Here is a 16,056-nt window from a genome sequence, read left to right on the forward strand (position 1 = left end):
TGATTTTTAATATAAATTTAACTAAACATATCAATATTTAAAATTACACCTTTTTCTTGAGAGCGAGGGAGCAAATATGACGTACTTTGGATAACTTTTTTTCACGCAGTTTTACGTTGCATCATCACAGTACCAATTTCATCAGGTAGCCCAAAATTCTGAATTGCAGGCTAGGGCATATCATTCTATCATTAAACCCCCGTCCATTTCCTTAAATTAATAAATCAGAGCTCTTTGACACGCTCCGCCGTATTTGACGCGACCATGGATAATTGGATAGGAATAGGATAGGCTAGCGTAGCTGACGCGAGGCGAGGCGCCGGCCCACCGCCCAAAGCAGCTCGTTGTCTATCGATTTCGAATTACCCGTGGGCGAAGCATCTGCCGCTACATACAACAGTGTGCAAACTTCTCCCAATTCCCTTTGGAAGCATGCAGATACAGTGCAGCTGAAAACGAAATGAAATGTCCACGCCATGTCCCCTGTCACCAATGTTTTTGGACCCGTCTCATCGGCTTCGAATTGTTGCTGCCTGCTGTGCTGGGATGAGATGGCAAGGGTGGCTCTAGAAAATTGTTGCCTTTTGACTTTTGAGTCATGTCACCGTGGCCCTAGTGTCTCCAATTTCAGCCCTTATTTAAATTCAGGACGTAAAGTTTAGAGGTGTTACATTAAGTGTCATATATAAATATCGTATGGGATGTTCAGATACTAATAAAAAAATAAATTACAGAATCCGTCAGTAATCCACAAAACAAATTTATTAAGCCTAATTAATCTATCATTACCACATATGGTAACGTGGCACCACGTTGTCAAATCATGAACTAATTAGGCTTAAAAAATTATCTCATAAATTAGTCATAAATTATATAATTAGTTATTTTTTAGTCTATATTTAGTACTTCATGCACGTGTCCAAACATTAGAGGCACGTGGAGTAAAAACTTTAGAGGATGAATGAGACCCATAAAAAAACGCCGCCTGGTTTCTCACTCACTCTCAGACCGGGCGAAGATAGTGAAGCGCATAAACATGCTCATTTGAAACAAGAATACTTACCGAGTAGTAGTAGCACGACGACGAATTTGCAATGAAAACATGCTTAATTTGCAGTTCTCCTTTCTTCCTTTCTCATGTCATGTGCGCAGTAAGTTAAGTCTCTTCTATATCAAGGGATCCCCTGACTCTACTTCAATAGGAAAAATACATGATCTGTTCTATAGTTCCGGCCTCTCCGTTATCCATCTGGTGTCCATGATTCAGTGGAGCTAGCCATGTAACTTCTTCTCGCTAGCCAAACCAATGCATGTCATTCAGTCCGACACCTGACACATGTTTACAAGGATCGCAGGATAAGTTCACTATGTAATGAATTCAATCATTCATAATACAGAACAGAAGTTAAACAACGGAGACCAGGCATATAGATTTAGCTACTTTACATTCAGAATATATTGTGTACAGTACAATGCATACATTGAGCACTGAATCATCAGAAGAAGTTCTGGTCTGCTTCTCAATTTGCCCTACCAATAATGTACAGGAATTCATGTTCGCATTCCAACTATGTCAAAATGAGGAAATTTCCACAAAATGATAGGAGTTACTAATTATAGTTTTCTTTTAACACAGTTTCAATCAGAAGTTGAAATTGTAAAAGTTCCTACAAGTCCTACTATGTCATAATACTTTCCAGGATATTTTTTTTTTGGCATGACCATTTAGAGGCTCAAAGCTGATTGCAAACTCAAGAGGAAAAAAAACTGGCAGTTTGTAATTTGTGCAGCACACTAGCAGTTCACATCGCTAGCTATTTCTCCTTTATTGCGCACATTAGCAGTTCACATCGGTAGCCCTTTCCCCTTTATACTTCTTGTTCTTACATGACCTAATGATATTTAGTAATTTTCCTTTACGAACATGTGATTGCTTGAAATAGAAAGTGTGGACCACACCCTGATGCAGACTACAATGTGCTACACTAGTCCTAGAAGAAAGATACACCTTTCACCTGCAAATACAAGAGTGGCAGAGTTATTTTACTACACAATCCTACTTATAGTAATGTTTTGAAATTGTGGACCAAGAAAATGGTGGTGATACCACAAATTCACCAAACACTACCATATTCAGATTAACTGCCCTGTCGGTTTCAGCAAGTAGCCAATGTAGCTTCCAATCATGAAGGGCTTTTTGTGGGGGCAATATATCATGAGCAGGATCCGATATTGGAATAAAGTACCAATTGAAGAAAAGCTTGTTCAACACCGGTTGAGATGGTTTGGACATGTCCAACGGAGACCTCCAGAGGCACCGGTGCGTAGTGGAATCCTAAACCAAGATAATAACGTGAAGAGAGGCAGAGGAAGACCGAAGTTGACTTGGGTAGAGGCAATAAAAGGAGACTTAAAAGGATGGAATATACCCAAAGACTTAGCCTTAGATAGGAGTGCTTGGAAAACAGCTATTCGCGTGCCTGAACCTTGATTGCTTCTGCTGGGTTTCAACTCTAGCCTACCCCAACTTGTTTGGGACTTAAAGGCTTTGTTGTTGTTGTTGTTGTTGTGGTGGTGGTTAACTATCTTCGCATAAACCTAACTATCTATCTTGGTAAGGTTAAAGAGCATACTCTCAGATCAGCTAAATGCAAACCGAGCATCATTATGGGGTATGGAACACTAATCTAAAATATCTTTAGAAGGTCCAGTAGATCTTAAATCTTTTAGGCCAAGATAATATCTCATAAATTGTATTCATATTATTTCTACGAATAGGCTATCCATCCGGTAAATTCACTGAAATTGCACCATGTCAATGTCCAAAAATGAACAGTGGGTGCTCCTAGAATCTGCTATGCTGTAACGAATTCAAATTCTTAAAAAATGAACCTCTGGCAGATAACACAGAGCATCATTCTGAGGCTTCAGACTTCTTCTAATAGCAGGCCTAGGCAGCCACCTAAGGGTGAACTCTTAAATTTCACCTAAGATCCTAATGAAACAAGACGATGATACGTCATTGCATCATTGTTCATGACTCGGGAAAAGTTAACAGCTATCATGGTCATCAATTTATTCATTTATTTATTATGCACTCAAACGCATATTAATCTGACCAACATTAACTAATAAAATGGTACTCCGTTCGTTCCAAATTATAAGACGTTTTGGCTTTTCTAGATTCATAACTTTTGCTACGCATCTAGATATATGTTATGTCTAGATTCATTGTAAAAGCTATGAATCTAGAAATGTCAAAACGTCTTATAATTTGGGACGGAGGGAGTATCAAGCTTGCATGCTGGATCCAATGTTGGCTGTGACCACAATGATGAGACAAGATAATTAGTGACACAAAATATTTGGTGTAGGAAATTCATGTTAATAGCAAAAATGTTGAGAGGCTAACCTTAGTTGTAACATTGATGTCATTAGGTTGATACTTTGATGTTAACTTGTAATGGTTTATGGACGAAATTTCCTTTTGTTTCTTTTTTTTTGGTAAACTAGGGGCCTAAATTTGAATTCAGCACAGGGCCCATAAAATGTCCGGGACAGCCCTGATTATGGGGTATGGTCGTATGGAACACCAATCCAAAATGCCTTTAGAAGGTCCAGTAGATCTTAAATCTTTTAAGACAATATAATATCTCATCTCAATAAATTGTATCCATATTATTTATGTCGATAGGCTATACATCTGGTAAATTCACTGAAATTGCACCATGTCAACGTCCAAAAATGAACGGCAGGCACACCTAAAATACACTATGCTGCAACAAATTCCAACTGCTTTGTTTCAATGAAATAGGGTGGGGAGAAACCCTACAATTCTGAGGTTTCAGACTTCTAATAGCAAGCCTAGGCAGCCACCTAAGAGTGAACTCTTGAATTTCACCTAAGTTCCTAATGAAACAAGACGTTGATACGTCATTGTTCATGATTCAGGAAAAGTTAACAGCTATCATGAATTCATGATCAACAATTAGTAACATATGGCTCGACTGATGCATCAGAATGAAGAGAAGAAAAGGTTGCAGAAATCTTACCCTACCAAAATTCTCAGGCAAAGCCGTCCGCCTATGATGCTGCCTCCGATGCCGTCTTGGTGCTCCTGAAGTCTCGCTTGAGCTCGGTGACCCTCTTCATACACGCGGCCTTGGTCTTCCCGGGTACAGAGGCCGCCACCTTCTCCCACCTCATTGCCGTGTCCTTGGGGAATTCCTTGAGCGCGTTCAGCAAGGCCCGGTCATCCCCGGCGCTCCAAGCGGCGTCCGCACTCTCCGCTCCTCCGGCATTGTCCCCAGTGTCAGCAGCCTCGGCCCTCGGATCGAGCGGCTTCCGCTTGCGTAGGAACTGCTCGAACGAGCTTGCTCCCGTCGCGGGGGAGCCCGACTTCGCCGCCCGGATGACACTCTCAGGCGTGCGGCGGCCACCGAACACCGCGGCGATCTTCTCCCAGCGCTGGGGCTCACCGGCCGGGTGCTTCACCATCTGCCGCCGGAGGAGCTCCAGCTCTTGGTCGGTCCACTCGCCGGCGTCCTCCTCCCTCTCGCCGCCGTCCGCGATGGCTCCACCCGCAGCAGTCGCCTTCTGCAACGGATGCAGCGATGCGGCCGACTGGACGGGAGGAGCGCTCGGATCTGAGGACTTTGTGGGCGTCGGGGCCGGGTTCTGGCGACGGCCGCGGCGGGGGCCGGGCGTGGGTTCCGGGGCCGGTTCTGGAGCGGGAACGACGCGGCCTCGGCCGACGGAGATGTCGCCGCCAGTGGCCCAGGAGGGCGCGAAGGGGGCGAGGAGCAGGGAGGAAGCGACCCATATGAGGAGGGAGGAGAGGATCTGGTAGGCCGGGGGGAGGTAGTACGCAGCGGCGAGAAGCGCGACGGCCGCGGCGGCGCAAGATGCCGCGTGGGGGAGGTAGAGGGGTGCTTTGGCGGTGGTAGAGGAGGAAAAGGAAGTGGAGTTGGCGCCGGAATGGACGACGCGAGCGAGGGACTGGGAGTCCCAGGGGTCGATGAACTCCATGGTCGCCGGCGCGCGGGATCGGGGCTCGTCGGAGTCCCACGAAGCGAAAGCAAGTGAAGGGTCTGATGGGATCAGATGGTCTTCCCTCCAACCCCACTGTTACGAGATTATTTTCTCAACACAAAAAGAGGAATATTTGACCAAGGATTCGTGCTAATGCACCGGAGTTTGACTAACGCCATCTTTGGCGATGTTTTTTTTAAAAGACCCTTTTAGCCGTGTGCTATTATTGAAAAAACAAAAAGTTCTCCAGTATCCTTGCATGAAATTTTCTTTCTCTACCTACCACTTTCGTCCATTTTACCTGTAACAGCAGGTAACGGCCAACGAAAATGACTCTTTTATCCTTAGTTGTGGTATCCTTCAAATTTTCCCTATTTCCTCTGGTGCACTACCGTGTCGTAAAAAACTTTACTTTTCCTCTATACCACTATGACAATTTGTGTGTGTGCACATAAAAATTCAAATAAATATAAAATCGACAATTGCGACAACCAATAAATATAAACTCCGACAATCAATATATATAAGGGAAAATTATCTGACGGGCATCTAAAGTGATGGTCGTTTGCTGGCGGACACTTTGTTTTGAGCAGTTTGCCAGAAGACACTCTAGTTCGGTAAAATTAGACAACGGGACACCGCGGACCCATTGCAGCCGGTTGAGGAGAGAGAAAATTTTGTATTGGACATCCGGTGCCCCTGAGCCACAGTTGGGTCCGCCCCTCTCACGGATGCGCGGGCCCCACCTGTCATCTTCTTCCTCCTCTTCTCCTCTTCTCTTCTTCCATTGCTAAGCAGCAGCCACCGTCGTCGACCAGCCCCGGCCACAAAGGCGCACGGACGAGCTAGCGAGCTGCCGCAGCCGCGGCCATGCAGGCTTGTGGGTGAGGCCATGATGAGTGGAGGCCATCTCCGGCCGCAGTCTCAAAGCCGCATGAGCCATGGCGCGGATGCCGTCTCCGGCCACGAGAGCGAGTAGGGGAAGCAGACCGTCCTTGCGGGCGCAGGGGCCATGGGCGTGGAGCCACGATGAGTGGAGGCCGGCTCCGGCCGTAGGCTCAGAGCCGCGATGGGTTGCCTGCCATGGTGGAGCGTGGCCATGGAGGTCAGTGAGCTTCGACCTCTGAGCATGCGAGGGAGGGAGGCGAGGTTAGCAGCAGCGTACTACTCCGACTACGCCACCACGCATAGCGCACCCCTCCGCGCACCCGCACAAGCGGTCTAGCGCCGCCAGGATGAGCTCGCACGAGCGACGCTACGCCCCGTCGTCGAAAAGCATGTCGACGAGCATGGGCACCGCGTCGGCGTCCACGGCCTTGACGTGGTTGCGTCCCCACGCCGCCTTGTCGTGGGCCTGGAGATGGCCAGCCTACCGCGGAGCAGCTCCACAGCCTCACTAACCGAATTTTTTTAATTTTTAGCCCTTTTTTTTGAAAGTTTTTCACAAATAGACCCCTAGAGGAAAGATTTCAGAATCTGGACCCTTAGCTCAGCGCCATCGATGCTGGCGTCGAGCTAACATGTCTCGGCGCCAGCGTCCCTGGCGGCGAGCTCCTAGGCTCGACGCTGACGTGACGCTGATTTGGCAGGCATCTCGACGCCGTCGACTCTGGCGTCGAGCTTAGCGCCAGGACATATGGCGTTGAGCATGGGGTGAGCGCTAGCAGTGGCAGGACGCTAGGAGCGCTCGGGGCAAGCACGACGGTGACCGCTCAGGAGCTAGCAGTAGCAGTGACAATGACATGGCAGCGAGCCTCGGACAATCCCTCAGTCTGATAGCGCTAGCTTCTCGCTCTACTGCCGTCCCGTCCTATCATCTATCCATCGTCCGGTCGTCGTCCACTCGTCCTAGTCCCACACAGCCTACAGGCGCACACACACACAGGCCGCACATTGCACGCTCCTCCAAGCAGCAGCAGCTCAGCTCATCACAGCCTCATGCAGCAGAAGAGATGAAGAGAGAACCTTAGTTTTCCCGTGCATCCATGCATCCATATATATATATACACACACGAGCACACGCGCATGCCTACAAATTAAAAGGCCGCATGCAAGAATAGGAATAAAGCGGCCGGGGCGCCCGCTACGCACCAAGTGAAAACTCTAGACGGCGCTCTAGCTGCCATAGTGCATGTCACATGTCAGGGTGGTGGCTACTCCTAGCCTTGCTGCCTACCTGCCCGCGAAAGGGTGCAAGGGCAAGGAAAAGCTCAAAGCTCCCCCTGCCGCCTGCCACCTATCGCAGAAGCTGCCTACGCAGCGCAGTACTGGCACAAAAAAGGCACTACTTGCATTCCCATGTCCAGTAGACTGTATAGCAGAGTATTATTTTTATATTAGCCGCTGTAGCACGTGAAAACAGTACTGTGCTCCCATGTTTCAAATTATTTGTCGCTTTTGGTTTTCATGCCACAAGTTAAACTCGATTGGTACAAAATACGTGTAACATTTATATCTCTAAATATATTTATTAAAAAAACTAGATTCAAGGATATTTTCAAATCATACTAATTATGTACCATAGATATTAATATTTTTTTAATATATATTTTTGTTAAAGTTGTTTCTCGAAAAGACGAAAACGACAGGATATTTTAGAACGGAGAGGGTACCTCTTCCTCTCTACTCCGCCTCCATCATCTTTCTCTAGTCTAGTACTAGTAGGAGTACTCATCCTGTCATCTGTACGCTCATGGCTCATGGCTCTCTCCCTCGGCCTTCTCAAAGCTTTCACGCGTCGCTGTACTGTCACTCTGTCAGATAGACAGAGAGAGAGAGAGAGAGAGCAGACTAGGTCGAGGTGGATGAGCAGCTTCGAGGGACGACAGATGGACATGTAACGTCGCTGTCCATCAGTACTCACCCGTCAAGTGCTGCTGTGCAAGCCTGCAAGCCTGCAAGGCCCACGTGCAGGCATATGCAGCCCTCCCCGGTGCCCCGGGCAGCGAGTGGGGGCCTCGGCACCGGCATGCGTAGCGAGGTGGTTTGTCTCGCAGCTCCGGGAGCCAGATGTCTGATCTGAATGCGCGCTCGAGGCGGGACCAACCAAGGCCGTGTGTCACGCTGTCTACTCCGCATGCCCCGTGACCATGCGTGTAGCTACAATCGGCCTTTTGCCTTTCCATTGTTGGGTCGCCGTCGTGCCTGCCCAAGCGCTCCGCAGCGTCTTGCCACTGTCAGCGCTCACCTCACGCTCGGCGCCATACGTCATGGCACCAAGCTTAGCGTCAGAGTTGATGGCACCAAGCTCGGCGCCAGAGTAGACGGCACCGAGATGCCTGCCAAATCAGCATCACGTCAGCATCGAGCCTAGGAGCTCGGCGCCAGGGACGTTGGCACTGAGACATGTTAGCTCGGCGCCAACATCGACAACGCCGAGCTAAGGGTCTAGATTCTAAAATCTTTTCGTCGGGGGCGTATTTATGAAAAACTTTCAAAAAGGGGCTAAAAAGTAAAAAATTCGGCCTCACTGAACACCTGCTATGGGAGGGACGCCAGCCTGCTGGGTGGCAGCATGGCCGTGACGCACTCCAGGAGCAGCGCTGCCCGCTCCCTGGACGTGGCGCTGGACTACTGCAGCGAGGAGACGAGCGCCTCGTTCGTCTCCGCGACGCGGTGCAGGCACTACTCCGGGACCTACAGCGAGGGGATGACCTCGAGCGCCTCATCGTAGACGGCGATGGCTGTCCCTTCCGACTTGGTGTTGGCGGACGCCGTGAACACCGTGGCTAGGACGTCCATCGCTGAGCACGCAGGGCGTGAGGCCAGAGCGCGGACGTCGAAGGCGCGACGCCTAAGCAGGCCGCCGGAGGCGCGGCCCACCGGGACACGAGGCTGGGGCGCGGCGTCGGAGGCATAGGCGTAGCCGCCCACGACGGCGTGATGCGCGACGACGGGTGCGAGAGGCGGAGAGGGTGGCGGGGACAGGAAACAGAAAAAAAGAGAAAGGGAGAGAGGAAGAAGAAAGCGGCAGGGGCAAGAATGTTATTTCACCGCTGTTCTTTCTCCTCAACCGGCTACAACCGGTCCGTGGTGTCCTGTGGCCTAATTTCACCGAACCAGAGTGTCTTCTGGCAAACTGCTCAAAACGGGGTGTCCGCCAGCAAATGACCATCACTTTGGATGTCTGCCAGACAATTGTCCCTATATATAAATTAGACAATTGCGAGAACCAATAATTATAACAATTGCGACAATTCCAATAAATAAAATTTCGACAATTGCGACAACCAGAATACATTCAGACATAAACGAGGTCTAAAATTATCATCCACATACATAGCCAGCTTGATTACAAAGTACAGTTTAGAGACAAAAGATGGTCACATTAACATTATTACGAGTTTAAACATTGTTTGGTCATGCAGACCTCAAGCACTACAAAAGCAGTATGCAGAGATGCAAACTCATCAAAGATCAAGTTTTTTTCTTGCTTCTAGTTCCCATGGCTGGACTAGAAGGGGAACTATGGACCTTGCTACGGGTTGACATGGCTGGACTAGCCTTGTTTGGAGTCAGTTTTTTTTGGAATGGCCCTCTTCTTTTGTGCTGCCGCTGACATGCACTCTTGTCAGTTGTGTGCTGCTCACTTGATTCTGAAGGGTAAGTAATCGCCAAAGGATCTAGATGATTCGATCCTATTCCAGATCCTATAAAAAAAAGAGACATGAGTAAAAACAGTTAGTTAACCTATTAAAGTGGTGAAAAGATAATTATAGAAAATTAGCTTACCTCACAGAAGGGTCACTAGCCTCAGTAGTTGAAGTATTGGAAGTACTCTTTTGTTTCTTCACAACAGTTGATGAGGATGATTTGTTCTTCATTTTCTTTGACAAATCCGCAACAGTAGGTAGAACTAGAAAGACCATCCTTTGTGCAGGTGCTGCAGGCACAATGCTGGTCACTGTAGTAGCTGGTGCTATCTTCTTTTTCTGCTTTTTAGGTGGACCTCTGCATGGACATATATGTTAGCAACAATGTAAACATGTAAAAATAATTACAAAGTTTAGGTTCTATGTTACCCTTCAGCAAGCATTGCTGCTATGTCTGTTGGGTCACCATCCTTACAAGTGTACCAATGATGTCCATATTGCTGACAGATTGGACACTAATGCCTACCCTTGGCTCCTTGCTACCCTCTACTGCTCCCTTGTATCTTTTTTGCCTTCTCCTACCAGCTGTTGGCTTCAACAATGGAGGATGCATGAAGAAACCATGTTCTGCTTTGGGCCACATGAATTTGTCTGGTATAGCAGGGATTCTACCATCATAGGCAGCCCTGAAGCTCTCTACAGAGTAGTAGCTGTCCACATGATCTTCTATCTTCTCTCCAGGTATAGAGGTGATGAAGGCAATTGCATGCTTACATGGTAATCCAAAAACTTGCCATGCTCTGCATGAGCATGTCCTTTCCTGTAGGTTAACAACAAACCTGTAACTAGAACCTCCTCTTGCCATAACCTCTACAATCCCATCAAGTGAGCTAGTGACAACATCAATGTCAAGGTTCCTACTTTGCTCCTTCAGCTTAGTTATGATGTGTGTCAAAAATTTTGTTTCCATTTTATTTGCAATTCTTTCCTCTGGTTCCACTTGATAAGAAGCTTCTGTCTTACAGTATCCATCAAGTCATCTAGATGCATCCCCTTATCATTTTTTATCCAATTGTTGAAGCTTTCTGCTAAATTATTGGTGACATAGTCAACTTTTGGCAATGCTTTTCAAACATATATGAATTCCAAGAATAAGCAGAAGCCCACAAATGTTCATCAAACACTTTCCCACTATACCTTTTCTTAAAATTCTGCACCAAGTGCCACATGCACTATCTATGCTCTACATTTGGGAATACCTCACTAACTCCTGTCATGACTGCCTGACCACAATCTGTGCAAAAGGTCAGACCAGGTGGGGTACCTATAGCTTCCTTAAGCCTCTCCATGAACCAAATCCAGTTTTTATTGGTTTCAGAATCAATGACTCCTATTGCAACTGGGTACATCCAGTTATGCCCATCAACTGCACAAGCAACGCATAACTGACCTCTGAATTTTCCAGTCAAGAATGTACTATCAACAATGTACAAGCATGCAACCTCTAAGAAAACCTTCAACACAAGGTTTCATTGCAAAAAAAACTATTGAACCTGATCTTATCCTCTATTGTGTGATGATCAATGACAACACAACTGTCAGGACATGATTGTTCTATCTGTGCCTTAAACCTGTACAGGTTGTCAAAACTTCCTTTCTAGTTACCATACAACTCCTCCATAGCAAGTTCCTTTCCATCATACACTCTCTTATAACTGATAGTAACTTTGTGATCATCCTTCAGTCTTCTCTGAAGTTTTATAGGCCCAACAGTTGGGTCCTTAGCTAACCAATCCTTAATCTTCTTAGAAATCCAAAACTTGGTAGCACCCTTCACTTTCCCACTCCTCCTAGTACTATGAAAGACATGAGGAGAAGGGTTCTTCTTGACCTACAAAGTTCAATCTGAAACTAAAAAATTAATTCAGAAATATGAACAAAATATTAGTGATAAAATATGAACAAAGATATTACATGTATAGTAATATTATCACCATTGTCGATGCATGAATCCTCCACTTACAACCATCTACGAATCCTGTGCAGTATACCCGATACCTCCCTGGTTCACTCTTTTCAATGTTATACTCAAATTCATTCTTGATAGCATGTGTTGCAAGAGCCAACTTAAATTCATGCATGTTTGGATAGATGCTCCCTTCTTTCATAGGAGGGTCATCTTTGTTGTATGCAACATCAGGGATGTGAGATGGCACTCTATCCTTAACAATCTCATCTACCTCAGCATCCATATCAAAGTCAGACATAGAATCAGATTCAGAGTTTGAACCTGGATCACAATCTTTATCTTTTTTCTCAGTTGTGTCAACATTTGCATGAGAAGCAGGTGCTATGTCAATGTATAAAACCTCCTCATTAACCCCCACATGTTCATTCTCTGGTTCAGGATTCATAAGATAATTATCCTCAGCCTTTACCATGTCATTATCTGGTTTTGTAGCAGTCCTAGTTTGAGTTCCTTTGCTAGGTTCTACATAGCCAGGGGTTGACATTGATGGGGTGCATGGGATGTAAACATTGTCCCATAGTGGAATTTCTGGTGGATCAGCATTAGGTTTATGATATGCAATTGACATGCAACAACACTTGGAGCTCATATGTTTCGCAAACATATGCATTAAGTCTTGGTCTAAATGAATTTGTATGTTGGACTTGCTATCAACACAAAAATAGAACAACTTCACTACATCACCATACCCGCAAGGAAACCCATCCATAATTTCATCAACAAGGTCTTTAAAATTTATGGTGTCTGAATCAACAGCTTTGTTAATGCCATACCATGGCCCACACATAGTTGGACTAATTATCCTTATTTCTAGATTGAAACTGGTGAAAGGTCCTAATGGCTAGAGGGGGGTGAATAGCCTATTAAAAAATTCTACAACAACACTTAACAAACCAGTTAGACAATTATGAGGCGAAACAAGTGTTGCGCTAGTCTACTAAAAAAACAAGCCACCTACCACAATTCTAGTTTATATAGTTTCTATCCACACAATAGCTATGTCAATACACTAAGTTAGTGTGCTCTCAAAAGCTAACTAAAGAGCCACACTAACCAAACTAATAAGCTCTCACAACTAGCTACACTAAAGAGCTTGACAACTAGTTTACGGTAATATAAAGAGAGTGAACAATTTATTTATACCGCCGTATCGAGAAAGGAGCCAATCAATCATAAAAATGAATACCAATCACCTCGGAATCAAATGATGAACACAATGATTTTTTACTGAGGTTCACTTGCTTGCCGGCAAGCTACTCCTCGTTGTGGCAATTCACTCACTTGGAGGTTCACGCGCTAATTGGCATCACATGCCAAACTCTCAATAGGGTGCCGCACAACCAACACAAGGTGAGGATCACACAAGCCACGAGCAATTCACTAGAGTACCTTTTGGCTCTCCGCCGGGGAAAGGTCAAGAACCCCTCACAATCACCATGATCGGAGTTGGAGACAATCACCACACTCCGCTCGACAATCCTCGCTGCTCCAAGCCGTCTAGGTGGCGGCAACCACTAAGAGTAACAAGCGAATCCCGCAGCGAAACACGAACACCAAGTGTCTCTAGATGCAAACACTCAAGCAATGCACTTGGATTCTCTCCTAATCTCACAAAGATATTTAATCAATGATGGAGATGAGTGGGAGGGCTTTGGCTAAGCTCACAAGGTTGCTATGTCAATGTAAATGGCCAAGAGAGTGAGCTTGAGCCGGTCATGTGGCTTAAATAGAGAGCCCCCACGAATAGAGCCGTTGTACCCTTTCACTGGGCACAACACGGGGTGACCGGACGCTCCGGTCATATCGACCGGACGCAGGACCCTAGCGTCCAGTCGTGCGATGCACGCCACGTATCCCCTCTCTTCAAATACTGAGCACCCGATCCCAATGGTCAAGTGATGACCGGACGCGCTGCTGTTAAGTGACCAAACGCTGGACCTCAGCGTCCGGTCGTTTCCAGTAAGCATCCAGAAATGATTTTTCACGACCGGACGTGTCTGGTCATGCTCGACCGAACTCACCCAGCGTCCGGTCACTCGGCGTCTCATCTGTGCACTGCCACGTCAGTAGGACTGGAGGCAACCCTCTAGCGTCCGGTCACTAAGTGACCCAGCGTCTGGTCAGAGACCGATGCCAGCGTCTTTGCTGCTTCTTCTGACCGGACGCGTCGGTCCTACCGAGACCCCCGTGCAAAGCTACGCCCGGCCCTCGCGCGCGCGACTCGCAGTGGCTGCGCCTCCCTCGTTCCCCTCCGCGCGCACGCCGGCTGCTCCTCCACGCCCACCCGCCTGCTTCCTGCTGCTCCTCCACGCCCACCTGCCTGCTCCCTCCTCTCCTCTAGGGTTTGGCTCTTAGCTTGAAGTGGAGAATGAACAGCAAGTGAAAGAAGAACCAGCGGGGATTGACTAGAAAGAGTGATGGGCAAAAAAGTAATTTCACGTCTATTTGGCACCCAGCTCTGTTAGAATCAGACGGCAAAGTGACAGAAGTGGCATGTAGGGAAAGAAAATTTCATGCAAGGGTACTGAACAACTTTTTTGTTTTTTTTATGTAACAGTATTTGATCTTTTTAACACACAGGTAAGCTTTTTTAATGTTAACAATGACTTGTTCATAATGTCTACGAGCCGTACTATTTCAGACGAACATTTTTTTTTTCTCAAATAAGATCTCTCTTTCTTAAATGCATTTTTCAGCAACGCAAGACCTAGAATCCATGGCTAAGATGAACGGGAATTCCCGTCGGTTGCCTCCCATCCTCCCCGGGAGAAAAAATCCCGTCCCGTCCCGAGCTCACGGGACATTCTCCCCCATCCCCCCCCCGCGAGGGAAAATTCCGTCGGGATCCCGTCCTGCATTGTCACACGAACGTATTCTCATCATCACATGATTTTTTTTCACATCAAAATCTACAGAATAATCATCACAAGTAGAACTAGGTACTTTTAGAGCCATCCAACCTGTATATAACTTTGCAGACATCTCCCCAGACCGCCCCGCGCACCCACGGGACGTCTTCCCCCGGATCCCCCATTTGACCCATCCCCGTCCCCTAAAAGCCATGGCCCAGGCAGCCACATTTAGACGACTTTGCTCCTGTGATACAAATCGGCTACTCTCATCAGCAGCTTCTCTCCTACAGCCGTTTGATAAGATAATGAGTGTGTTCGGGGCTATTTAAAATCGGATCTATGGTCATCCTACCATGAGAATCAAGAAAATGCTGACAAATAACCCACCAGAATCGATAATTGTTTCCACCACCGCAAACACGCCCACCACGAGATTGAAACAGCGCGCGTTTCTTGTACCATGGTCGCGGTGCCGATACCGCACCGGCCATGCCGTGGTCCCAAACACACATTTGACTTCACCTGAAAAGATAGAGAAGCTTAAACCGAAGCCCTAAAAAAATTGTAAAAGAGGGCCTAACTCTTACAACCCTTGCTAGACTAGAGAATTCGGCACATCTAAAACACTTTGTGTTGCCATATAAATAATTAAAACTAAAAGATATAAGCATGTGTTAGAGATTAGACGAACAAGTATTTTTACTCTATGCCTAACAAGAAACTTAGAAACAACATACCACTTTATCTTTAAATGTCCCTTCTCTAACAGTGTATGGAAGTGAACCCTGAAACCTAGTGCCAAGATCATAATCTTGGCTTCAAGCCATGGTGAATAATGATGACAAGTCAGCTTATACCCTACCGACTTTGGTTACCGGGACATTATGGAATCAGAGGAACAAGTGGATTTTTCAGGTTTCAATTGGATGTAGTCAGATTCATATCCATCAACGTGTATTGAGGTCGAGAATTTGAAACTAAATTTTATCTCAATCCAGCTCAACCCACATGCACTGATGTGAATCCGACAACGCTCAAACAAAGGCCTCAAGGAACAAGAAGTATTATTCGAAATTGTTGACGAAGCCATCCTGCGAGAAGTAGCGGAGGTGAAAGATATTAAACTTGTGAAATACAAACATATTGTCAGATAGCATATTGTTTGAGAAATCTAAATACATGAACTAGCTGCAGCTATTAATATTCTTCTCAAAATATATGAACTAGCTGCAGCTATTAATATTCCAACAATTGACTGTGAACAAAACATTTACTAATTTAATTGACCTAAACCAAGCAATCAATATAATGTTCAGCAGCCCATGAGGGCCATTGAGGCACACTGCACACTGCATTCACATGGTGCTCATTTCATTTTGAGTTCTCTTTAGCAAATAAACGTTCTTGTATTTGCTCGTCATCAGATATATGGGCCCGTTTAAAGGAGGCAGGATGGGGAACACTGATGCAATACAAGAAAGAAGAATTCTGCAGCAAAATGCCTGGGGAGGACAAAGCTTCGGCTGACATTTATTCTGACCCTCCTGCTACA

At 46.3% G+C, this 16,056-nt stretch overlaps 1 protein-coding gene across 3 annotated transcripts; it reads right to left on the reverse strand.

The window, feature by feature from the left end:
* Nucleotides 1–1,088: 1,088 nt before the first annotated feature.
* Nucleotides 1,089–5,117, reverse strand: LOC136534510 (transcription factor MAMYB-like). Of its 3 annotated transcripts, XR_010778730.1 has the most exons (3): nucleotides 4,053–5,117; nucleotides 2,247–2,335; nucleotides 1,089–1,329 (listed from the first exon to the last, which is right to left on the reverse strand). XR_010778730.1 is itself a non-coding variant. In XM_066526936.1 (2 exons), the coding sequence occupies exon 1, from the start codon at nucleotides 5,026–5,028 to the stop codon at nucleotides 4,084–4,086; it is 945 nt and encodes a 314-aa protein (XP_066383033.1). In that variant the 5' UTR covers nucleotides 5,029–5,117; the 3' UTR covers nucleotides 1,089–1,329; nucleotides 4,058–4,083. The 3 variants fall into 3 exon arrangements, 2 of the variants coding, with proteins under 2 accessions (XP_066383033.1, XP_066383032.1); XM_066526936.1 differs by lacking the exon at nucleotides 2,247–2,335 and having other exon boundaries at nucleotides 4,058–5,117; XM_066526935.1 differs by lacking the exon at nucleotides 2,247–2,335.
* Nucleotides 5,118–16,056: the final 10,939 nt, after the last annotated feature.

The sequence above is a fragment of the Miscanthus floridulus genome, unplaced genomic scaffold (assembly GCF_019320115.1).
Source record: "Miscanthus floridulus cultivar M001 unplaced genomic scaffold, ASM1932011v1 os_2016_2_3, whole genome shotgun sequence".
Lineage (NCBI taxonomy): Eukaryota > Viridiplantae > Streptophyta > Magnoliopsida > Poales > Poaceae > Miscanthus > Miscanthus floridulus.

Coding starts and splice junctions, on each gene's coding strand:
- LOC136534510 (XM_066526936.1), bottom strand. CDS start 5,028: ATGGAGTTCATCGACCCCTGGGACTCCCAGTCCCTCGCTCGCGTCGTC.